Source organism: Lutra lutra, chromosome 13 (assembly GCF_902655055.1).
Source record: "Lutra lutra chromosome 13, mLutLut1.2, whole genome shotgun sequence".
Lineage (NCBI taxonomy): Eukaryota > Metazoa > Chordata > Mammalia > Carnivora > Mustelidae > Lutra > Lutra lutra.
Window position 1 is genome coordinate 65595743 of NC_062290.1, and position 25978 is coordinate 65621720.

Here is a 25978-nt window from a genome sequence, read left to right on the forward strand (position 1 = left end):
ATTTAAAGTGTGTAATTCAATAGTTTTTAGTATGTGCAAGATACACAGAACCACAGTACACTCAATTTTTTAACCAAACTATTTTGATTTGTACATTTAGAAAGTGTTTTAATGCAATTCTCATGGAGAACACTTCCTGATCTATTGGAGTTTTTGCTACCAAGTGAATGGAATGTGCCTCCTATTACGTTTTCTAGCTGGCAGTCGGTGGGCGCGTCTGCCTTTGGCTTAGGTTATGATCCCGGGGTCCTGGGATTGAGCCCCACATTGGGCTCCCTGCTCAGTGGAGAGCCTGCTTCTCCTTCTCCCCCCGCCCCGTCACTCTGCTTACTTGTGATCTCTCTGTTTCTCTATCTCTCTGTCAAATAAAAAAATAAAATAAAATAAAACCTTAAAAAAGAAAAAGTTTTCTAGCTGGAAGTACATGGAGCCCATGGGAAGGGCGGCTCTTCTCAGACCACATTTCTTGGATTTTTTTCATCTTTTGAGAAATTTTCTCTCAAAAATGTCTGTCCTTTACCTTATTACTTGTCCTATTCTTGTCCCCCTTTCTCTGGCTTTCCAGTCTCTCATAGCTCATGATGGAGTGGCCTTGACCCCAGTTCCCTCCCTATGGTCTCGGTCTCGGGGCTTCTACACATGCTCTTCTCTTACCAACCCCGCCCCCCACCCCACACAACTCCTTTTGGCTCATGTCCATTCTTCAGATCTCAGCCAGGATGGGGGCCTTCTCTAATTCTACAACAGATCAGGTCTCCTGTGAGGATCTCAGATTCTGGTGTATTTTTTTCTACAGGAACTTAGCAAAGTTTTACATCATTAGCTGATTTATGTGCTCCCTTGATGAGTGTCTTTCTTCCCAATGAAACTCCATTGTTACAAGGGCAGTGTCTGTTTTCTCACTGCTGAATTCTCATCCACTGAGCATGTGCCTGGAACAGAAGCTACTGTTACTGGATGTAAAGAAAGAAAGAGTGAATGGTACGATGCAGCCTCCGCTTTCTTTCCCCTCCATGTTCAGTCCTGTCTGCCTTGGAGTTCTGGCACCCCTCCCTTGTTCAAGGCCAGCCTTTACTGCATGAATTCATATGTTTTATTGGGCAGCCACATGCTGTTATATGATGATCAGTAAAGGTGGGTTTTATTATTTTGGGAAATGCTTATCATTTCCTACTAGGGCTACAAGAGTGTCCTTTCCTTTAAGATTTCTGGCTAAAGTTTGCTCTTGCCTCCACAGCAGGTCTATTTAAATTTTAATATTTACTTGAATATTCACCAGGATTGTTTTTCTAAAGCAGCACCATTATTTGCCTGTACAAAAATGACACTAGCCTCATATTTGCTCTAAGGAGCTGACTTTTTTTTTTTTTTAAATAGACACAAAATGCTAAAGGGGGCATCTTAGGTGAGAAGCTGGAAAAGAACTAGAAGGTCCATTAAATTCAGCAAATAGCTCATTTTGAATGCTCATGTATCCTATCCGCTGGGCCAATTCAGCTCTGTGCCAGGAGGTGGGGCTTTATTTCTTGGTGTACTTTGTGCTTTATGAAGGGATTTTCTCATCTCGTCTTCTATGTCTGCAGATCAAATGTCAGTGACTGGGAGGTTCTAAAAATGCCCAGGTTTACACCTCAGATCACACACCCAGATGAAGACTTCTCTGGACAAAATAATACTGCAGTTTCTATTCACCTGTCAATCATCCCAAAATGCTAAGAGGAAATGGCTTTGGATGATGAGGCAATGGGTGCTTGCTTCCATCTGTCTACCTTACTCTATTTTCTGCATTGCCTATAATGAATAGTGCTAGTTGTATGTCAGACAAATACCCACATAAGCTCTATTAAATATATCACTCATAAATTCGTGCTTTCACGGTCTCATGCTTCAAGAGCCCACCCGCTTTGAGGCATGGAGCTTCCTTCCTAGAAGAGTTGGTGGGAGGCTGGGAGAAGCTACATACATTACTGTTAGTGTAAAATGAATTATTCTGGCAAAAATAGTTAAGTGAGGATAGAACCATCCTCTTGAATTTCATCTGCACAGCCCTCCAGTCTCTCTTTCTTGGGATTAGCTATGGGAGCAGCCAGCAATAAGATGATTTCTTCCCTCTGATCCCCGTCAGTAAAAGAAAGAAGTATTCCAACCTGCCTTGGCTCCTGCACATGTAGTGAATCATAGACTGGTCTGCCCTGCGCAGCATTCTGCTTCTAATTTTATTTGACTCAAAGTAGTTGGTAGAAGCCAGTGAATCTCAACTCTGAAATGGTGATAAAATACTCATGCTCCTAAGTTTTATTAATTGTGATAAATGTATAGCCATGATTGAGAAGAAATATGGTGCTATTATATTCACTCTATCTAATATCATGGTTACAAATACTTATGTGGCCAGGACTCAATTTACTGATGGGTTGTGTATAAAATACAGATCACAAATCTCAATTTTTAAGTCAATAGGTTTTCATCCAAACACATTTTCCTTTAGGAATATTTTATAGGTGGTGTTTGGATTCTAAGACTCATATTAAAAAAAAAAAAGCTACAGCCCAAATTTTGGGCTAGAAATAGAAACCATTTCCAAAAGACCCCACTATGATTATAATTAAAAATGTTATATGCAGCAGAAGAGTAGTTTTAAGGAAAGAGGAGAGGAACTTTGGGGAGTCCCTTTCTCAGATCTGGGGGCTTAGATGGTCTCTAAGAGCTAAAGACATCTATTCCTAGGAGACTGTTTATTCATAAGGTGCTTCTAGAAAAGTCTGAGAGTTGTGATTCTCAAAGTTTTCAGGCAGACAAACATAACAGGGAGGCACAGGGAGATTATCCGGAAGTAACTAAAGAAGAGTTAGAGAAGGCAGGTGTTCAAGAACATTAGTGTGGAGGCACAGGGAAATTTGCCTGAGGTGAATTAACTGAGCTGTGAGGACTGGAACTGGGTTGAGAATGGCTGCATGGTATCCTGGGGGCTGTCCTAATATCTAGCAAGTGAGGAGCACGAAAGGAGAGGAAAACAAATCAGATAGTGAGTTGGGGGTGGAAGAATCTTCAGAGCGTGACCAAATGCCATCATGTCACCTTTCTTCAGATTGAGGGGATCTTTCACCTTACGGCAGACAAACAAATGTCCCAAGAAAACTACAGAGATCCATGACTTCTACATAAATGATGTGTTTTCATTTATTTGAACAAAAATACCATCAAGTGAATTTGAATGGAGTTTGGAAAAAAACGAGGAAAAAGCAAACCACATAAACCCAGCTTCATCAGACAAAGAACACAAACACACAAAAACACAAACACACAAAAACACAAACACACAGGCACACCTGCACACTAACAATTCTCAATTTGGACTGGGCCCTGATTGGCCTTTGTCCTCTGATAACCGCTGGCAAGAAGGCAGATAGGCTAATAGGCATGGCAGATAGGCTAATAACAATCTTCACCTCAAAAAGTAAAACTCCAAGCTAGAGAGAGACAGACACTCAAGGGTCTGTGTGACTTTGTTATAGTGCATCTTTATCTCCTTATTCTCTATCTTGTCTCTCCACAGATCCTGTTCTCCAACACCATGAGACTTCCTCATGCCGGCTGCTTTCTTTCAAACATCAATTTTTCTCCCTACCACCTTCTCCCTTGGGGATCTCATACTCTCCGAAAGCTTTAATACACAGGATCACCTCTCTGGCCAGAATTCCCACCAGCTTCACTCCCATCCTGAACCCTCATTTCCAAATGCCTGCTGGATCTCCCCTGGACATCCAAAACAGATTTTAAAATGCCACGTGTAAAACTGAACTGATCACTATATTTTCTAGTCCATAAAGTGCCGTCTCTGCTTCCCTGAATGGTACTAGCATCTCAGACACTGAGCCCTGTAACTGTGAAGGTGACTCTTTGTTGCCTCTCACACTCAGTTAATAGCCAAGTCCAATGGACTTGATCACCACTTGATTTCTTGCATTTGTCTTCTTTCTATCAGTGATTATAACTACAACTTCTGTTCATTGTCCTTCTCTTCTAATCTGGTTTACATGCTACTTCAGCAACCATCCTAAATGGATACTCTTCCAATCTGCTATTCCATTGTTCAAGAACTGTCAGTGGAATTCTACTGTCAGATGAAGTTCACGAGTCTCAGCCTGATGTCTAAGATCTTCTGTTATCTCAAGTGAACTTAATTTTTAGACATGGATTCCACCTCCTTCCTTTCATGGAACATATGCCATGGCTAAATTGAACTCCTCAAGCTATCCTGACTATGCCTTACACTTTCCACCTCAAAGCAGTTCATTCTTTTGCTTTGCTTGGAATGACCATTTCTCCCTTGACATACATGTCCAGTTTCCAAGTGTTCTTCAAGAATAAGCACACATTTTTATCTTGTTAATTAAGCCTTCCCTTGATGTACCAAGTAGAAGGTAACCACCTTTTCCTTGAACTTTGACACTATTTCCTGTTTCTGAACTTCACCATGTTTACAACTTTCTAAGTTGTTTTCTCCTCTCCTGGACTTATTTACTTCTGAATTTCTCTACATCATTCAGTGTAAGAAAAAAGATACAGTCCCCTAAAAGGTAGGACCGAAAAACACGCATGTGAGTAACTGCAATAGGTTAAGGCAGATGCTTAACCCACTGAAGGATGAACGCTGAGGGACTGAAAGGGTATGAAAATTATTTTAATCATATCTCTCTGTGGGAGGGTGAAGACACTGTCATTTGCATAATACCACATATCTGGATGAAAATGGAACAATTTTGTCACCAACAGTATTCGCCTGAAGTCCAGATGTCAAGAACTGCTTAGTCAAATGATCTGGGTATCTTTATAGGACAAAAACCTGTAAGTGAAAGACTTTACCACAGAAATAACATGGGTGAGAAATACACATTTTGGGGGCGAAATTTAGTGGAAATTAGTTTATTATCTCAAATTTAAAGTACTTTATTTTTAAAAATTTTTTAAAGATTTTATTTATGAGAGAGAATGAGCATGCGAGAGAGCACAAGCAGAGGGAGTGGCAGAGGGCGAGGGAGAAGCAGGCTCCCTGATGAGCAGGGAGCACGATGCAGGACCTGATCATGATCTAAGTTGAAGGTAGACACTTAACTGACTAAGCCACCCAGCTGCCCCAAACTGGAAGTATTTTAGATAATTGTCCCACTTCATTAAGAACTTACCAGCTATAACACAAGTTGACTTTGTCTAGTTCTGCTCATTTTGTCTTGTGGGTGGGAGTAAATTTATAAAAACTTCATCTTTTATTTATTTATTTATTTTAAAGATCTTATTTATTTATTTGACAGAGAGAGAGAGAGAGAGAGAGCATGCACAAGTAGGCAGGAAGGCAGACAGAAGGAGAGGTAGAAGCAGGTTCCTCACCGAGCAGAGTCCAATGTGGGGCTCGATCCCAGGACCCTGGAATCATGATCTGAGCCGAAGATGCTTAACCCACTGAACCACCCATGCATCCCAAAACTTCACCTTTTATTCCGGTGGAGTCAGGGACTGAATGTCTCTTTTTGTTTAAAGAGACTGTTTTACTGCTGTGTACAGTTTATCTTTATGATTTTCCATTTAATCCCCTAAAATTATCATTGCTACAGGTTTCTCACACATAGCATCTATGACTTAATTCTGATAATCTTCTGTTTTGATTAAAGAACCTCTCTAGTCAGTATTGCGTTCACCTTTTACATAAGATAATGGTCCAGAATCTTCACAATAGGCATATATTAGATTGTCTTTTTTTTTTTTTTTAAAGATTTTATTTATTTATTTGACAGAGAGAGATCACAAGTAGACTGAGAGGCAGGCAGAGAGAGAGAGAGAGGGAAGCAGGCTCCCTGCTGAGCAGAGAGCCCGATGCGGGCCTCGATCCCAGGACCCTGAGATCATGACCTGAGCCGAAGGCAGCGGCTTAACCCACTGAGCCACCCAGGCGCCCTATATTAGATTGTCTTTTGTACTACACTGGATTGAATGGTTTCTGCTCCCAGTTTCTAATTTAAGCATCACATTAGCAAGATTCATGTAAAATATCTGGGTAAGCCTCTAACAAGACAGTGAAACTTTGGGAGGTCTACAGGCCAACTAGGGCAAAGAATAAACAGCAGTTGCTAATCCCACTGTAAAGCATGAATGCAGGAGCATCATGAAAATCTCTCTTTAGGGTGACATATCTATTTATGCTACAGACTTATTGCTGTTCACTGGATTCCAGCTCATAATCTGAAGCCCTGAGTGTTCATTAGAAGGCAATGCAATCCTTGCCTAATCAGTAAGCCACTGTTGAACCTTTTCATTAGGTTCGTGTCACTTACCAGGAGGTTTGCAATTATGGGTCAAGTTGCTCATATTCATTTGTTTGCAGAACAGACCTTATATCTTAATCCAAACAATTTATGAGATGTCTAAGGCTGCTGCCTGCCCTCTGGGCCACTTCATCATTTGATAAAGATAGTTGCAAATATCCTATATGTTGATACTCTATGAAACTGATTTTAAATGTTTAATTTGAATTTATAGTAAAGTTTTAATACCTTAAGACTTGGTGTGGAAAGGGGTATTTGAAAAGGCATGATGAGTATTTCCCAATTTGAAATGCTCAGCTGAGCTCAAGTTGCTTTAAACACAACATGTCCCAGGTATGCCCACTCAATGCAACTTACTCTAATCTCTCCTAGGTGGGTCGTATGCCTTGGAACATACTTCTGCTCTGGATCTGAATTCTGTTCCCCATCAGGACTGTAGTACTCCCTTGGGCCTTATTCCAATTTTCTTGAGCCTCAACCACCACCTCCTCACTACTCCCACTAGGTTGGAATAGGTTCTCCAAGCCCCTTGTCACAGAAAGGGGTTCTGTTTTAATCCAGACAGAACACAGACATGGCTCTCCTTACTTGAGGATCACCACAGCTTTACCTGTCTGTATACCTGAACTCCATCCAATTCCTCCCTTTCCCCCTTAGGGTCAGATGCCCAGGATATCAAAGACAGCCTAGAATAGGTATCCTTTTTTTGAATGTCCTTGGACATTGTAATGTGACTGCTGGCACCATACCCTCAGCCAAGCTGGCCAGCTTTATGGATTTCCTTACTGTATAAAGACACCCTGTTTTTTAGGTAATCCTGCCATCTCAATTTGTTCAGTACTCCTTGTTCTATACCCATTGAGCTCTCTAGCATCTCCCTTTGGGTGTTTACGATAAAATGTTAGTTCTTTCCATTTTACTATTTTTTAATGGCAAAAAAAAAAAAAGATTCTTTACAATTTAAATATGGATCCTACTATGTATTTCCATTAATTCTCAGGAGAAGTAATTAGTCAGTTTTTGAAGTCTGCTATGGGTGAAAATACTTTGTAAATCTATTCTTTGATGGTCATTCTGTCAGACGCACAAGTAACACCAAGAAAAACTTGCCAATAGTGTTCCCAGCAGAAAGATGTTCTCTAGAACAAACACTCCCCCAAAGCCCCTCATACTCTTTGTTTCATTCAATAAAACAATAAAGTATTTAATTTAGCTCTTGGTCTCTAGAGATGGCTGAGAGAATATTGCATTAGATGAAAGAACATCAACATACTACAGCATAAGACACAATATATGGAGTTATAATGGACTATAAAGAAAGCTAGAGTAAAAAAGAAACATTACCTTAGGATCATGTATTCCAGAGAGCTCTTCATAGATCTTCTCACCAACCATGACAGCAGCCAAGTTTGCCGTGTATGTAGAAAGGCAAAACATACAGAAAATGGCCCAAAGGTTCATTAGAAACCTGCCAGTCCAGCATTTGGGGGGTTTGATGGCTGCTGTTCTACCAAACAACAGGGCATAACAGACATTCAAGGCTGAAGAGAAGGAAAAGACTTTACTTCTATTCCGCCCCTTGGGAGTCATACCAAAGGGACTCTTCCATTCATACAGAGTGAGGAAGATGGCAGTGATGTGCAGAGCCACAAAAATCCCCAGCCACATTGTCCAGTGGAGTGGCCACATGAAGGCTCCAATGGGAGCTGCTGTGTCTCGGGTCCTCACTAAGATGCCCAAGCTGGTGGAAAAGAAAGGACTGGTGAAATCTATCACTTGGCTTCGAGCAGTATTGATGCTGAAGGAAGTGACTGCCAGGTGGGCTGACCCACTCAGGAGATCACCCACCAGCCCAGTCCAATGCCCATTTTTCCAGGCTCCGTACTTACCATCCCCAACAATATAGAGGTCAAAGTCAAAGTTCATGTCTTCTGCTAGCTTTTCCAGCAGATCAATGCAATATCCATAGCAGCACTTCTTGAATTTGATGGGCACTGTATCATTACTGCTATGGAGGCTGTTAAAAAGGCTGTCCAAGACAGAGGAGTCATTAGTCATGGGGTTTAGACAGAGTTGGCCAGCAGGGCACAAGCCTTCATCATCTACCTCCCGCGTGAAGACAAATGGATGTTCAATCAGGGTAACCACTCTCAAATGTAGTTTACTTGGGTATTGGAAATGGGTTTTGTGCCTCTGGGCCTGCTCTGGCCATATTCCATAGTCCATGACAATCTTGCCCCCTTGCCATCTGCCCAAACGTGTCCACATTGGCTTTCCCATGGGGTCATGTTGCAGATTCCAGATGAAAAAGTTGTTTTCTGAGCTGATGATTGTAGAACCTTTTACCCTGATGGAACCACTGAGGCCTCTGAAAGTGGTGTTGGCTAGAAACCTGGCAAAGAGGAGCAAAGGCAAAAAGTAAGGAAAAGAGGTGAGGCTAAAGATAGGGAGGAGTGCTTTCATCTTTGCTTCTTTGCCTTAATAAGAATAAAGTCTAATTTTTTTTAAAGGCGTTGCCTATAAATTCCTCAGGAATTAATAATCTAGACTTTTTTGAAGAGAAGAGTCTTACTTCATTAAGCAAATGAGATCACACCCTTAGGTTCTAACATCTGGGCTAGGTGTGTGACTCATGGTCTTACTCCAAGTCTCTTTATTCCTAGTTAAGGGATGTGCTAATTGTTTCCTGTTGTAAACCGTTAATTATACATTCTCACAACTTTCCGAGCTATGGAGGTTCTCGGCATCTTTAGTGTTTCATTTCTTTTTTTTTTTTTTTTAAAGATTTTATTTATTTATTTCACAGAGAGAGATCACAAGTAGGCAGAGAGGCAGGCAGAGAGAGAGATAGAGGAGGAAGCAGGTTCTCCGCTGAGCAGAGAGCCTGATGCAGGACTCGATCCCAGGACCCTGAGATTATGACCTGAGCCGAAGGCAGAGGCTTAGCCCACTGAGCCACCCAGGTGCCCCTAGTGTTTCATTTCTACTGTTCACGCTATTCAATTGCAATGAAATTAGCTCAATAAATATTGGTTTTGGTGCAAGGAATGACTTTTAGTACGTACGCCTATCCTTTTATTAATGCTTAAAAATTGCATTCCAGAAAATAGCCTAATCTTACTTTCAATGTTTCTCTTTTTCACAGTAGAAACAATCAACACATTTGTCCCCATAAGGCCAGTCAAAGCAGACTGTTGGATAACATCCATGCAACAAAGGAAAAGATGAGAAATAGACTTGCAGATCTCAGGATAGCCTCAGGGTACCCTCCCTCTAAGTCATTAGAGAAAAACAATTGGCTCTGGTTCTGGAAACAGCTTCTCTGCCCAAGTCAAAGAAAGGAAAATTACCAACTGAATGATGTACTGATTCCTAACCTAAAGAACCAGGCATTGTCAAATATATGTTCTGGATATGGGCAAGGCAGGAAAATGCCTGGTCAGTGTCTGGGAAGATAAGGCAATACGAAGTAATAAACTTGTGGTACTTTCTTACTCTTAATTATGGCCTCTGTCCAAAGGAAAGCCTAGATTTTGACATCAGATACACCTCTGTTTGGATTTTGGCTCAACTACCTTCTAGCATTGTCCTTGGTTTTGTTTTTAGCAAAATGGGAAAGATAATATGCCTCCATTACAAGGGCCGGAAATACTGCATGTGCAGTATACACCCTACCTTTTGACCTAGAACAGATGTTTCACATATGGTACCTATTATTAAGTGTCATTCAAGTTTTTTCAATCATGGCTGTCCCCAGGTCACTTTTCCTTAATCTCTAACAGAACTTCTCTAGTTGGAAACACAAAAAGTATTGCATTATGAGAAACTCATAGAGGGTACTCAAGACACATTTTAAATCACAAGGAGTTACAATGAAATGTGGAATGTAACAGAAGTTTTTTTGAGCAATCAGGTGATACAAGTCTAGACTCTCAGCAAAACACATTCACCCATTGCCTGCCACCAACATTACTCAGTAATTTACAAAGGCAAAAAATACAAGTAGTAAGAGGTTATGCTGCCACAGAAGGGATATAGAAAAATCAAAATGTGTGAAGAATGTACTAATTTTCAATAGAGATATAAAAGTAAATCACATCTGAAGACGATCCTATCACTAAACGCAATGAAACTGCTCATTTTGGTAGACTGCATGTAATGGTAATTATTCATGTTAGCACTCCCCAGTGGGACTCTCTACCGCTTAAAATGAATTCTATTTTGCAACAAGTAATGAAGTCTCAGTTATCTTAGACTTTAAAATAGTTTTATGCTTCTTTAGAGAAAAAGGGAACCAAATCATTAAAATATACAAATTAATCAGTTGATAACTACTTAGGTACTATAAAGGAAGGGTGACTACAATTGTGTTTCTAAAGAGCAATCTACTATTACATGTGTGTTCTCTCTCTCTCTCTCTCTCTCTCTCTCTCTCACACACACACACACACACACATTGATATAGCCTAAGGAATAAAAAGGTTTGTAGTAAATAGGTTAATTTCATTTGGTCAATTTGAACAGTAAAGTTAAGCTGGAGTTGTAGAAAGAGAAGGCCTTCACTATTTTAAGAATATTTGGGACTTAATTATTATAGATTTCTAGCTGGATGACCCTTGAAGGATTACCGCTTTAATCATCTCAGATATCTTTCAGAAATTACATTAACTCCTTCATTCCAGTAAAACTTGTTCCTCATCATTGATGGTCAGTAATGTCTAAGATGGTGACTGAAGGACAATGCTCGGTTGTCTCTGAGGCATCCATTTGTCACAGAAACGCAAATCTATCAGGATCTAAATGTCTTCAGTGTTCCCAGACCAGAAAGCCCAGTGCTTGTTTCATTACGCAAGTGGCACCAAGAAACTGGGTCTCGGAGAATCCTCATTTATGACAGATGATTTCAGTCTGTTTTATTTTCAATTTTACAGAGAAGGTAAATTAAAATAATCTATTGACAGCTTTCAATTATTGTCCCCTTCACTACATATTCTTTGCAATGTGATGATGATGCATAATCAAAGTTTAAATGCCCACTGATTAAGTGACTGAAATCTCACTTTTGCTCTAATCAGTTTCTACCATGTTCCTTTTTATTATGCCTGGATTCTTCTTGGATGAACAAGAAAACAAAAGATCAGGAATAAATTTATTGACAGGAGAAACTGATGTAAATACTGTTCTTAACATTAGAGTAACAGAGATGAAAGACACACTCATTGTTCTCAAGCATATGAAAGTCTTCCAATGCGGAGAAAGAAAAGCAAAGACACAATTCCAGGGTCATGACAGAGGTAAGTAATGGTGCCACTGGGACAGAGGCCAAGGGCTCCTGCACATTCTACTGCAGACATGACAGGGAAGCCTCTTACAGGAGAAGGTGCCAGAATTGAGTGTGTATAAAAGAAGAGCCAGCGAGAGAAGCTGGGGACTGATACCATCACCCAGGGAGATGTGTATGCAAAAGCTGGAGATGGAGTGCAGGATGACATGCGGTGAGAAATAAGGCTGCAGATAAAGGTGGGAAATGAATTTCAAAACGTCTGAGATTATGATGAAGGTAAAAGGGGGCCACTGAGGGGATTCTATTGGGGGAAGGACATGACCATCAGATTTGATTTTAAAAAGCCCCTCCCCCCAAATTAGCTATATAGAAAAAGGTATGGAAGGAGGAAGGAGCTGAGCACACTTTCATATGTGAAGAGTAACGTTTCTTTCCTCCTCTTCTTGTTTCATAAGGGGCTTAAGGTGGCAAGAGCTAAGGTAATAGCCATGTAAGTGGAGAAACAACGGCATTATCAGGAAATACATAGTCTTCGAAAAGAAAAGTAGTGATTTTGGGGCACCTGGGTGCCTCAGTCATTAAGTGTCTGCCTTCAGCTCAGGTCATGATCTCAGGGTCCTGGGATAGAGCCCTGCATAGGGCTCCCTGCTCAGCGGGAAGCCTGCTTCTCCCTCTCCCACTCCCCCTGCTTGTGTTCCCTTTTTCACTGTGTCTTCTATCAAAGAAATAAATAAAATCTTTAAAAAAAAGTAAACTACTGATTTTAAGGCACCAAATGCATAAGGTTGCATTCCATCCACAAACCACACTAAAGATGTGTGAAACTCAGCTTGATGGAAGGTCACATAAATAAGTCCTGGAGTATTTAGTTGAGTATCAGCTCAGTGTAAGCCCATACAGCAATGTGGGTATAAAAAAGGAGAAAAGTGATCTTAGAGTCTTTTAATAGAAATTTAGAGCCTGGGTCACAGGGACCAATAATATCACCTCACTCTGTGTTGATCACACTACTGCTCTAGCCTAGAAATGAATTCTAAATAAACCTTCCAGCTTCAAGAATGTTATGAGGAAAGGTAAGGAGGTGGAAAATATAACAAGGGGTAGAAAGCACAAAAATCCAATTGGAGAGTGGGGTAGAAAAATAGGAGAAAATAATATAGGAAAAGCAGATCGCAACGAGACTATAGAGGCTTTGCATGTCCATTTTATGAGATTGGATTTTATTTAATAGGAAAAGGGGAGTCATGAAGATTTCTGAGCAGAGAAATGATATAAGCCGAGGTCTGCATTAGTAATATTGATCTGGAAACAGGTACGCTGTGTACATAGGAAGGAAGAGATGATGACCAGGAGACCACTTAGAAGAATATTACAATAGCTTTGTCATGTGTGATAAAGGCTCGGATCTGGCGCTGAGTAAGAGCCTAGTTTAGCACCATGCCTTTCCTGTCCAGTGTTTAACAAAGCAGTCAGGTATCTACGTTTTTTATCAGCATACCTCCCAAGATACCACTCTTCTCAATGAATGAAGCTCATTAGTTAATTTGCATTGAGGTAACTTATCACTTTAGTAAAAGCTCCCAATTATCTCACTAATTAAGAATATGTGTTGATTTGTATAGGAGCCAAGATAAAAAAATGTATACTTTGCAAATTATGTAAAAACTGTTTTTGAGACAGTTCACAGTGTAAGCAAGAACAGTGTTTAATACATTTAAGATATATTTTGGAAGCCACATATGCACACAAAACTTGACACGCTAATTAAAGGATTTTCTATTCATTAAAATAAATGAACAAAGATGTGAAAAAAACAACACGTCACCCATTCAGTCATTGATTCATTCAGGAGTACTGTGTGCCAGGCACTGTGCTAGGGGCTAGGGGTTATAGTAGTGAACAAAAGAGCACAAATCTATACAGCTTATATTCTACCAAAGGAGACAGAATACATGTGATAAATAGGTACTTGTATGGGATATTAGAGCTCCTAAGTGCAAAGGAAGAAAAATAAAGCAGAGTAAAGAGGTAAAATGTGTCTGGGTTGGTGGTAGTGGCGTGAAATTTTAAATTATAGAGGCCGGCGAGGAAGGAGGTATTTGAATAAAGAGCAGAAGAAAGGGGAGGAGCTAACCAGAAGGAGGAGATCTGGATGGAACATTCCCTGTAGAGGGAGTACCAAATCCAGCTTTCTGAAAGTGGGATCCTGTCTACTGCTTGAGTAACACCTATAGGAGGGAGGGGCATGAGTTTAAGATAGTCAGAGAAAATGTGTGGGTAGTGGAGTTGGGAATGTTGTGGGTCACTGAAAGGACTTCATTTCTTCTCTGCATGAGATAGAAAGCCATCGGTGGATTCGAGTGGACAAGCAATATGAAATGATTTAGATTTTAACAGGATCACCCCAGTGCTGTGTTGAGAATGAACTGAAGAGAGAACAGCAGCAGAAAGACCAGTTAGGGAGCTGTTTCCAGCACCCAGACAAAAGGTGATGATGGTTTAGCCTGAGCTGATAGCAGTGAAGGTCGGATCCTGATCTATTTTGAAGCTGGGAATGGCAGGATCCACTGATGGCTCAGATATGGTTGCCAGGAGAAGGCGATGCAAAGATAACATCAAAATCTGTGCCCTGGCAAGGGGAGGCATGGAGTTGCCACCAAGGTAAAGAATCAGGTTTAACATGGGTGAGAACTGTGAGAGACAATGGACTACAGGAAACAACCTGAGGGTTTCAGAGGGGAAGGGGTTGGGAATGAGTGAGCCCAGTGATGAGTATTAAGGAGGGCACGTATTGCATGCACTGGGTGTCATACACAATGAATCATGGAACGCTACATCAAAAACTAATGATGTACTGTATGGTGACTAACATAACATAATAAAAAATAAATAAATAAAAATAAATTTAAAAAAAGAACTACCAGTTCAATTTGTTCAGGTTAAGTTGGAGGTAACTTCTAGAAATTGAAAGGCAAATGTCAAGTAGGTAGCTGGAGATCATGTGGAGCCCAGGAATGAGGTACAGACAGGAGCTACGAAACTGGAAGCCATCCTTCTAGACATGGTATTTAAGGAGACCAAATGAGATTACAAGATGAGTAATTATAAAGAAGACCCAGGAATAAATCTGGGACACTGGAACACCTGTAGGTGGTGCTGCTAAGGAAGAACTAGCAAAGGGACCCCAGAAGTTATCCAGAGAGCTAAGAGCAGAGCAGACATCACTGGGTTCTAGAAGCCAAGTAAAAGAGATGTTTCAAGTAGGGGCAGTGATCAACTGTGTCAAATACTTCTATATTCCTTAATAACAGAATGTTGACTGCAGTGTTTATCTTAATTTATCTAATTTTATTATTCATTATACATTATCATACTTTTACTTTGTAAAAATTTGGTCTAAAATCTACATAAAAACCTCCTGCTGCAAATAATGTTGCCATGCTCTTAAGAGATTTTAATACCTGTTAAGATTTTTCTTATTCACTATATAGTCTTACTAGCATTATGTTTTTTTATATTTGTTATAAATCTGTACCTTTTCTTGCTTTTGAACTAGTTCTGTAATAACCCACTGTTTCCAGTCTTCCTTTTGATCATGTAGGAACCAAATCATTGTTTAAATACATCATCATCCTCCCATGTCTTCTCCGGTGCCCAGCAGTTTAACTCAACTTATCTTTGTATATCTACTTCTCTCATTTGTTTTTTATTTCTTTTTCAATTGGCCTCTTATCTTTTTTCCCCCCTTACCATTGCCTTCCATTAATCTTATTTGTACACAGGCATATCTATTTTGCTCTGTAAAGCCATTAAATTTATTTTCCCCTCTGGGAACTTTCTTTTGTATCATTAAAAGAATCTGTATCCTCATTCTCTTATATCTTGAAAAATGAGCTGAATTCCTTTTCCCATGATCATCTCATCATATTTAATACTCTCCCCCACCCTGAGGAATGAGAGATTTGTTCATCCTCCATAAAGCCCTATAACATTTTTTAGACTGTGAGAACTTAATCTTCAATTTTTGCCTGTGCCTCCATTATTGTTGGTGACATTCTCTCCAACTTCCCTCCCAGCAGCACCACCTAATTCTTGTCAGGTCGACTTGCTCCTATGCAGTGAATCTAAATATTTATTTCTTGGTCACTTTTAATTTAGCTCTAGAGCTACTGACTATAGCAGAAGCTCAATAAAGCCCTTTTAGTATGAGACAAAAGAATATCCTTAAAGTTGCCCATTTTCCTTTTCTTGGAGCAGTAGTTGTGGGGAGGGAGGAGAGCTGGGAAGAGATCTACTAATGTTCAGAAATGCCCTCTTTTCTTGACATGATTCATTATCTACAATCATGTAATAAATCTGCCAGACAAAACTCACATCCTTCAAAGTTCTACACTTTCACGTCTGTCACAAGCTCATACCCACATGGTTTTTTTTCCAACTCTTTATCATTGGAGAGCCCCAAACTATTCTGCCTTTGGATAGTCCTACATCTTTTAGAGAACTCACACTCAGTTCTGATCTTTTACAACCACTTATATCCAGTTGTCTGAATTATTAGCTATTCATATTTTATGTTTGTATTTTAATCCATGTGTGTAATTTTTCTTAATTCTTCAAAACTTTTCCCTAATGCCCCGTGTTTTCTAAATTATCCTCATTTCGTGTCACTTCCCCAGGCTCTAGATTACTTCCCTTAGGTTTCTTACAGTTTCTGAGATATGGGATAATCCATGGTATTCTCACTATTTCTTTTTGCTCTTTCTCTGATTTTTTCTGAATTTTCTCTTCTTCCTCTCTTCCCGTCTTTTCCTGTCAGTGACCTTCGTAGAAGAGAATCACTAAATGCTCTGTCCTGTTAAAAGGAATTCTTGTCTTGAATCAGCTCTTGCCATCCCCAGTTAATTTTATGATTTTTTGTTGTTGTTGTCACCCTAGGCCTGCTTCCCCTCCTGCGAAGTCCATTTACGTATCTCCCTTTACTCTTTTCATGCCTCTCTTACCATCTCCCTTTTTTTTAAAATGGCCCTGGAGACCCTTTGCCTATTTGTATGGCCAGCTGTTCCTAGTTCAGCTTTTAGACTGTGGCCTCTTTCATTGCAGCAGACCCCTGCCCGGTGACCCAAATTTGCCACCTCAGCCACAGAGCTTACCCATGGTCCAATTCTGTCAGAGGACATTGCTTTCTTTGATTTTGTTCTCTGTGTATGGGACAGCTCTCCAAATTAAATGTTAATATAGATGATTTCTTAAGCTCCATGTGAAACGATGCCTTCACTGTTCTCTCTAATCCTTTGTAGTAATCCTGAAGTTCAAGTATTTGGCAGATGATCACCTCCATCTTTGGCTCTGTGGGCCATAAATCAGTGAGGGTGTAGATTTTGACATTCTCCATATTCCAAGAGCAGTCTCTTCCACAGAGTGGCTGGAAGGAATAAACAAACCTGGCCTTCCCACTGCTCTGCTTCATGACACTGCAGGCTGTCAAGCTGAAAGAGACTTGAGCGTGCATCTAAGCACCTAGAGAGTTCCGAGCCATCTCTGAATCTTAGGCACAACACGGTGCCTGGCCAGAGTTACCACTCAGTGATGTCTATGGGGTAAGTGCAATTAAACACATGTCATCTGCTCAGCTCAGACACGTATTTCTTAAAGAGCTCTTCATCACTTTGCCAGAAGAACAGGGCTCAGACAGCCAGGAAGTATCTGCATCTGCAGTTTGCAAATTGTTCAAGCATTGAAATTCTCATATTTCCCCCCAAATAATGGATCGTATAAAAAACAGAAATCTCTGATGATAAGGAATTTAATAGGAATTAGAAATTGAATTAGAAATTAGAAATTTAATAGGAATTAGAAATCAGAGCAGAGGGTCCCCCCAACATATTTTAATCATTGGTCACATCAACTTACAAACCTCAGCTTTTAAAACAAATTTCTATCAATTAAGATAGATAAGAGCAATTTAATAACATGTTAAATGTACATATGTACAAACACATGAATCATTTGAGTCTATGCTTTGCCAACATCAGCAAAACTCAGTTACTTACAAGTGAAACTGTACGGCGGAAGGACAGTTCCTGTCCTCCTTGGCTTTTTTCCCAAGAGGAGAAAAACAGTAGCCTATGTGATTGTGTTAATATACTTTTCAGGCTGTGTTAGTATCAGTGTGAATAGGACACATTAAAAAATCGGACACATGGGTAGAACACTCTTTTTCCTCCTTTTGTGTGCCACAAGTGACAAGCTGGCATTTTTTCCTTTCTGTTGTTTTTCTCTCTCATTATGGTTAGATCTGTTCCATACCCTTAAGTTGTTTTCTTTTCCCTTTGCTTTTTGGTAGGGACCTTGACCCTTCTCCACAACTATGGTCTGTGCCCAATCCCTGACTGCTCCTGGTTGCTTTGTGGAATACCCCTCCTTACTCCATTCTAGCTAGCTCTCTGAATCTGGCTCCGGCACTGACCCAGGTGCTGCTATGCCTTCCAGCAGCACGGCCCTGGCATTGGTGCATCATGTGGCGTTTACCAGTCAATCATCCATTCAAAGGGTTACAGGGTCTGGTGATGGATGTGGCCTGAGAGATAGATCTGGAATTCAATGTGGAGCTGCAGTGTTACCCTCTGCACTTTCATACCTCTTTCTGATACATTTCCAGATTTTATAATAGATGAATACAAAGTAAAGTCAACAAAGAGCACAATTTCCTCTCTGGCAAATAAAAAAGCTTGGAAGCTCTCCTAATTTGGAAAAATTCCACAGTGTAAAACTTGCTGGATGCTGGACTAAGCAATTTGACCTGTTTTCATCAAAACAGAGTCCTGAGGGAATACCTATTTTCTAATGTTCCTTATTTGAGGCTTCCATGACTTAGTGGAAATTTCAGGCTCAGCTCCTGGCATGACTTAAGTGACAGAGAGTGGCAAGTTCAAAGGATTTCAGTCAAGTTAGGCCAGTGAAAGGGACTCCTACTGGAAACATCTGGAAACAGAACTTAAATGTTGGTCCCTGAGATTCAGGACACCAAGCTATGTGCTTTCTAGAAGTACTGACACCTTGGACACCCTAGCCGAGAGCGTTAACTTACGAGTCAGCAGGACACAGTAGGTTACCTCACAGCAATGGGTTCTCCTTGGGAATACACGGAACCAGTCTTACCAGCCTCCAATCCCTGGCTCCCATGTTCAGTGCAACTGCATCTCTTCTAAGTAACTGATGAAACCTATAGGCTAACTAGTTTGACTCAGTAGGGTCCTCAGGACAAGAATGCTTATACATGGTTCATCATGCTTGCTGATTTATATAGCTTTGACTAAAAAAATATGAATTACAAAGTAATGGGATCCCAATTAAGGAAGATTTATATTACTTCTCAATTGGGAATTTGGATTTAGATGAAGTGGTTACAATCTTCCCCTATAAAGTACTAGCCAAACAACCCTAGGCACACCACTTGAGTTTTCAAGGTGGGAATCCTTATAGTTAAGGGATTTATAGTTTCCAAAGATTAAATAACTTTGCTATAATCACAGAGCCAGCAAATTATTGTAAAGGTGGGCAAGAACATCCAAAATTAGAATTATATCATGCAGCCTCAAGTTCTTCTGGAACTCCTTTAATATCCACGAATAAAATGGGGTTCATCGATTTATATCTTAGGATTTTTATTTATTTTTATTTATTTATTTTTAAAGATTATTTATTTATTTATTTGACAGACAGAAATCACAAGTAGGCAGAGAGGCAGGCAGAGAGAGAGGAGGAAGCAGGCTCCCCACTGAGCAGAGAGCCCGATGCGGGGCTCGATCCCAGGACTCTGGGATCATGACCTGAGCCGAAGGCAGAGGCTTTAACCTCTGAGCTACCCAGGCGCCCCTATCTTAGGATTTTTAAATATATTTGTTTTGGTCTTTTTTCCTGAAGTTTCCTAGTGCCTCACAATACCTGGCACATAGTAGGTTGTAAACAATATGTCCAGAATCAGTAAAATAAAGCAACATTTACTGTGAGCGAAAGGCCAGTGAATCTTGGTATTGCTTGACCATGCAAGAATGAAGAATGACCATAGCTTGAAGGAGGAGAAAGAGTCTCTAGTATGTTGGACCATTCTTCACGGACAAATGAGGAGGGGGCCTAACAATGCCAGCTGATGTGAGAAAATAATGGCAGAATGCGTGTTATCCCGTCAAAGAGTGATAAACAGCTAAGTCAAAGAAAGTGGATAAAAAAATATGGATAATTTGAGAAACATCTTCGCTTATTGAGAGAACAGAAGAAGGGGATTATAAGCTTCCTGAGAGCAGGGCCCCTATTTTCCACTCTTTGTGTCTCCAGCATTAGCCAAAGTGCTCACCTAATATGAGTTAAATTTCAACAAATGGTTGCGAATGAATAAGTGAACTAATCACTGCCTACCTGATATAGAACTGACCTGTAGAAGCTGTTCAAAGAATGAAGGCAAGATTTTATGGCCGGCTGAGAAGCTAGAATAACTATCAGGACTATAATTAGTGCGCTAAATGGTCAGGGACTTCTTATGCCAAGAGAACAAGGGTGTGTAAGTGTCTAGACTCTTGGAACCTTTAAAGAAAGGATAACAGTTTTTGAACATGCTATGACTAATCCTAGGGAGCTCTTCCTATAGGAACAATGGATTCATTAACATCTAAGGCCTAAAGTAAGCATGGGCAAGTCCTAACGCTAGAAACAGCTGGTCAAACTCCCAGCTACTTTCACCAGAGTCTGGGATTTATAACTCAAGGGAGAAGATGAGGGCAAGGCTAAAACTAATTTTGAGAAATAAAAACAATTTTTCTATTGTAATGGTTTAAAAAATTACTTTCAAGGTTTTTATGCTGTATTACTTTATCTGATTAATTCATTACAGGACTATGACTTTATGAATATGTCATGGCTATGTTCGGCCATTCACGTGACATCCAGTATGCATACAAAATGCACACTCCTTAGCTTGGCATAAAAGCCCTGTTGTGGGGCGCCTGGGTGGCTCAGTGGGTTAAAAGCCTCTGCCTTCGGCTCAGGTCATGATCCCAGGGTCCTGGGATCGAGTCCCACATTGGGCTCTCTGCTCAGCGGGGAGCCTGCTTCCTCCTCTCTCTCTGCCTGCCTCTCTGCCTACTTGTGATCTCTGTCAAATAAATAGATAAAATCTTTAAAAAAAAAAAAAAAAAGCCCTGTTGTGGCACGCTATCAAATTAACTACTTTTCCAGAATCATGTCAAATCCTCTTCACATGCAATGTATGCTCCAACTATACCAAACTTCTCTTTAGGGTTTTGCCATTTTCTATGACTCTGGATTTGCTCCAAACCAGAAAATGACTCAGTTTGGCAAGATTCAATTCCAGTGTTTCTTCCTCAGTCTCTGAGAACAGTTAATTATTTCCTCCTCTGTCTATAGGAACATATCTCTATTTAAGAATCACATATTTTTTGTTTTATCATCATTTCCTTACTTTTCAACCTCAGGCAATAAATAGGCTGTCAGGTTGAAAATGGTAGGATGCATGTCTTTATTCTGTCTACCTCACCCTAGTCCAACAAATAGCCATTGGCTGGACAAAAACACTCATGTTACTGAATAACAAACCAGATATCATCACTTCAAATAATTGACATTTTATAAAACAACTTACGAATGAACTGTTAAAGATCACACTATGAACTTAGCTCCCAACTGGTTTTATCTACATATACTTTTGATAGACATTAGCTCTGGTAAGTGGGGACCCTGGAAGAATAAAATCCCTTATACCTTTAATGACATCTATGTAGTCTGTCATGAGAAATCATTTTTTAAGTCTAAAGCCTATGCTGAAAAATCCATGTTTTTGGTGATTTCATTAACATTTTAAAATGTTAACAATTCTGTCAGGCCAAACTGAAAATGACTGTGTGAGAAATGAAAGCTTGCATAACTGACACCCGCTATTCATGGCTCATTATCCTCATGTCTTTCATTACGCAGTGAAGGCGTGGGGTCAGCCTCACAAAATTTAGGAACAATTAAGAAAATTACTGTATGCAGATGTGACTTATGGACTGAGAATAATGAACTTCCTAAAAGACTGTATTCAACAAAATAAATAAGACTGATGTTAATTCCACAGATGTTTTATGGCTTAAGGCAGCTTTTCAGTTATTCATTATAAAGACTCCTTCCAGGGTTTAGTCCACTTCCCTTTGAAACTTTCTCTTTGACCATATTCCTCAGGGAGCCTAAGAAGTCCTAGGCATGTTTCCTGAAGTTCTTGGAATTCACTCTCAAACACATCCATGGAGATGAACACATTGTCACTGATCCTTTTACAAAGTGAATTGCTGCTGGGCTCCAAATCTTATGCTCTTTTAAACTTTCAAACTTTGTGAGATGAACATGTGGAAACAGCCTCAAGGGCAAAGGTTATCCACAAACCTAATATTCCGTTAAAAAAAAGAAAAAAAGGAAAAGAAGAAAGACACTAAGCACCTAAGTTAAAAAAGACTATGTTTTTAATTTAGACAAGATTTCATTTACCTAACCTACCAACCACCTATTTTTCTTCTATGGCCACAGATAATATAAGATGTAAATATAATATAAAATTTCCTTTCCTTCCTTCTATTTCAATAAATGTCTATTAAGTGGCTGCTATGTGCTAGGCATTAAACTGGGCTGAATAATAGTGTCTCTACTTAATAAAATTTATACTTTAGCTCAGAAGTCAGACACATAGACAAATAATGATGATGGAATGGGCTAAGTACCACCATATAATTTCATGTACAAAGTACCATGGGATCCTTGTGAAAGGAGGCACATAGCTTTAATATAAATTAAACCTTGAGGAGCCAGAAAGATCAGTTTGATCTTAATAAAATGAACCCCTAGGGTATATACAACCCAAGTCAACAAATATTTCTCCCTGTAGTTACTAAACATTTTTAGGATCCAAACAGAACCATTTTTCTTGTGCTTTCCATTTTACATGAGGCAGAAAGATGCTAAATAACTTAATGTAGCTTTCATAAGGGCTTTTTCCTATTTGCTATTTATGATTGTCCTTCCAAAATAATGACTATTCAAAATTACACATAAGAGTTTTGCTTATATTTTTGATACGAAGGAGAATTTTCTTATTCCAGATAAAATCCTGAGCCTCAATTATGTGCTAGTTCAAAAATAGAAGATTAAATCTTGATAGCATCTATAAAATAAAATAGGCAAAGACTTTAATCTTGTGGAAATTCAAATACAATATGGGGAAAATGGAAAGTTCAGATGATGAGAGAATATCTAATTTTATTATCAGTAGATTCCTGATAAGTGGATTTTGAATTATTTTATTGTATTAACAACTTTCTTTAGGGAGTGTATAGGCTGTGATTAAACTCTGCCAATATATGGCATTTAGCATGTCACCTTGCACATAGTAGGTGCTCAATCTATATACATATTAATTTATATACATAAACAGATTAAATATAAAATGATTATGACCACCTGACATTTCATCATATAGTCATGTCTTTCTAAAATGCAAGACACTTGGGGCGCCTGGGTGGCTCAGTGGGTTAAGCCGCTGCCTTCTGCTCAGGTCATGATCTCAGGGTCCTGGGATCGAGCCCCGCATCGGGCTCTCTGCTCAGCAGGGAGCCTGCTTCCTCCTCTCTCTCTGCCTGCCTCTCTGCCTGCTTGTGATCTCTCTCTGTCAAATAAATAAATAAAATCTTTAAAAAAAAAAATAAAAAAAAATAAAATGCAAGACACTTGAGTTGTTTTTTGTTTCTCAGTAAGATGTTCTTGCTCCAAGAGGGCTGCCTGCTCAGAAGAGCATGAGACTCTTGATCTAGGGTTGTGAGCCTGAGCCCCAAGTTGGGTCTAGAGATTACTAAAAATAAGCAAATAAACTTTAAAAATGGGACCAGCCTGGAGCTAAGCCCTCACCTCTAAAAGGGCAAAAATTTATCTGGTCTCTCTGATCACAGGTGGTCCGTTTCATGAAAAAAAAAACAAAAAAAACAAAAAAAAAACCAAAAAACTAGGCTCCTATAGAATATCTTTTAACAACAGTCTCCTTTTCCCAGGGATCATGAAAACTATTTCCATATTATGGGTTATTCTTTAAATTAAATGGGCTTTTTCATTCTACCTTCTGAACCAGACTGAGAAACTGGAGAAGAAAGGTACTTAAATAAAAAAGTATGTAATTAGAGATGCCTATACACACACACACACACACACACACACACATATATATATGGATATGTATATATGTATGTATATATATATGTAAAACTCCAAGTTTCTGGCAGTAAAACTCTTGTGGAACTCTCAATTCTGTCCAGCTAGCTATCTATTACCTATCTACCACCCAGCCAGCTAGCTAGCTAGCTAACTAGCTATCACCCATCTATTACAAGGAACCAGTGAATAGTAGGATCTATTGTTATGTCCTTTTTTTTTTTTTTAAAGATTTTATTTATTTATTTGACAGACAGAGATCACAGTAGGCAGAGAGAGAGAGGAGGAAGCAGGCTCCCCGCTGAGCAGAGAGCCCGATGCGGGGCTCGATCCCAGGACTCTGGGATCATGACCTGAGCTGAAAGCAGAGGCTTTCACCCACTGAGCCACACAGGCGCCCCTTGTTATGTCCTTTTTACATAAATGGATAGAGGACACAGGAAATAAGGCTCAGAGAAGTTAAGTAACTTGACCAAGTTACACAAGCAGTAAATGGCACAGCTAAAATTCAAGCTCAGAGAGTCTAACTCCAGGGTGTATGTCTTCCACTATGACTTTATAATGCTTTAAGCATCATGGCCTAGGAGGAGAGAGAAAAATCCATTTCTTGCTCAACTAATTTTTTTCTCTGTATAGATTTTGAAAGATTTGTCTAAGTCCGTTGATATAAGAGTGGGCAGGGAGAGAAACATTTGTTGTGTATCTACTATGAAGCCAGAGCACGGTCTTAGGTACTTTTCATATATAATTTCATGGTATCTTAATTATCATCTATCAAGCTATTCAATGTAATCCTAGCTTATTAATTAGAAAACTGAGGGTCAGAGTTTTTGAACAACTTGCCAAGAACAAATAGCTCCTAAGGGGCTAAGCCAGGGTTTAAAAGCAGGACTGTGTGTTCCCTATGACACACCATGCGCTTTCAAATCTGTAGATCAAATTCCAGATGACAGATCATGAAATACTCGCTTATGTAACCAAAAGCCTCTATATTATAATATTATTAGAGCCGAAAGCTACTCAAAGTCAAGATTTCTGCAAAGGGGAGAGAGAGGGAAATTTTGCTTCGAGTCAAAACCGTGTGAGTGGGGATATAACACAGGCCTTGCATCTTACCTTGATAAATATTGTCCTGAAGTGAGATTTGTGGTTTCCACCTCCATGCAGTTCATGGTGCTGGGGATAAGCGCGAGTTCTGGCTGGATCATGGTGGCCGTGGCTACAGCTCTTGCGACCAGTTCCATGGCATCCTGTACATAGTACTCGAAGATGGACTGAGTTGTTTTTCCATGAGCAATGAGCCCGAGGGGCAAACCTTCTGTCCTCAGTTCCTCGACGTTCTGGGAATCCCCCAGCACCCAGTGAAGCTCAGTGGGGGTTACTCCAAACTGGGTGGTAATTTCGAAAATCCGCCGGATACTCTCCATGTCACAGCCAAACATCACCATGGTGGGCGTACTGTTCTTAATACTCTCAAGCTGGACCTGCAGGAAGCTTAAGAGGTCGTCGGTGGAGGAGAGGTTGGTGGTGATGTTGATGATAGACCCAAGGTGAAACTTGGAATTTTTCTGGGTAAGGAGGAGGAAGTCGGTGATGTTCCAGTCTTCCTGGCACAGCAACAAGCTAAAATTGTACCAGTTGTTCATGGTCAGGATTGAGACAGTGACATCAGCATCAGAACTTAATGAATTTTCTAAACTCAGTTGTAGGTGAAGGGGATTCTGTATTTAAAGATATGAAAAAGAAGAATTAGAAAGCATTGGCCAAAGATGGTAACATAGGGTATGTCTGCTTTCTTCTGAGCCTTACTTAATCCTTCATTTTTCCCTGTAAATATTCAAATCCCTCTGGGATAAAATTCCCATCATCTGGAAAACTGTATTTCCTATCTAATGGGATTACTGAATCCTTACAACTGATTTTCCTTACTAAGAGTACCAGAGGGCAAATGGGTTTGGTGTAAATGTCAGGGCTGACCCAGCTGGTCTTAAATTTTTATCAGGCTTGTCTACCTCCTTATAGCTTGTCCCCTTCATATATTCTATTTCTAACTATGGCTGGTAGTAACTCATTTGTTAAATTCTCCTCTCAGGTAAAATAATTAAAATAAATTATGTTTGCTTTCCTTTAA

General features: G+C 39.8%; 1 protein-coding gene across 4 annotated transcripts in view; it reads right to left on the bottom strand.

Moving 5' to 3' along the window:
• GRIN3A (glutamate ionotropic receptor NMDA type subunit 3A) overlaps positions 1-25978 on the bottom strand; it is a 154993-nt gene that overhangs the window by 83851 nt on the left and 45164 nt on the right. For all 4 annotated transcript variants that reach the window (XM_047700176.1, XM_047700177.1, XM_047700174.1 and 1 more), the window contains exons 2-3: positions 24964-25568; positions 7665-8712 (exon numbers count right to left, since the gene is read on the bottom strand). In XM_047700176.1, the coding sequence (XP_047556132.1) occupies positions 7665-8712; positions 24964-25568 (1653 nt within the window). The remainder of the gene's footprint in view (positions 1-7664; positions 8713-24963; positions 25569-25978) is intronic.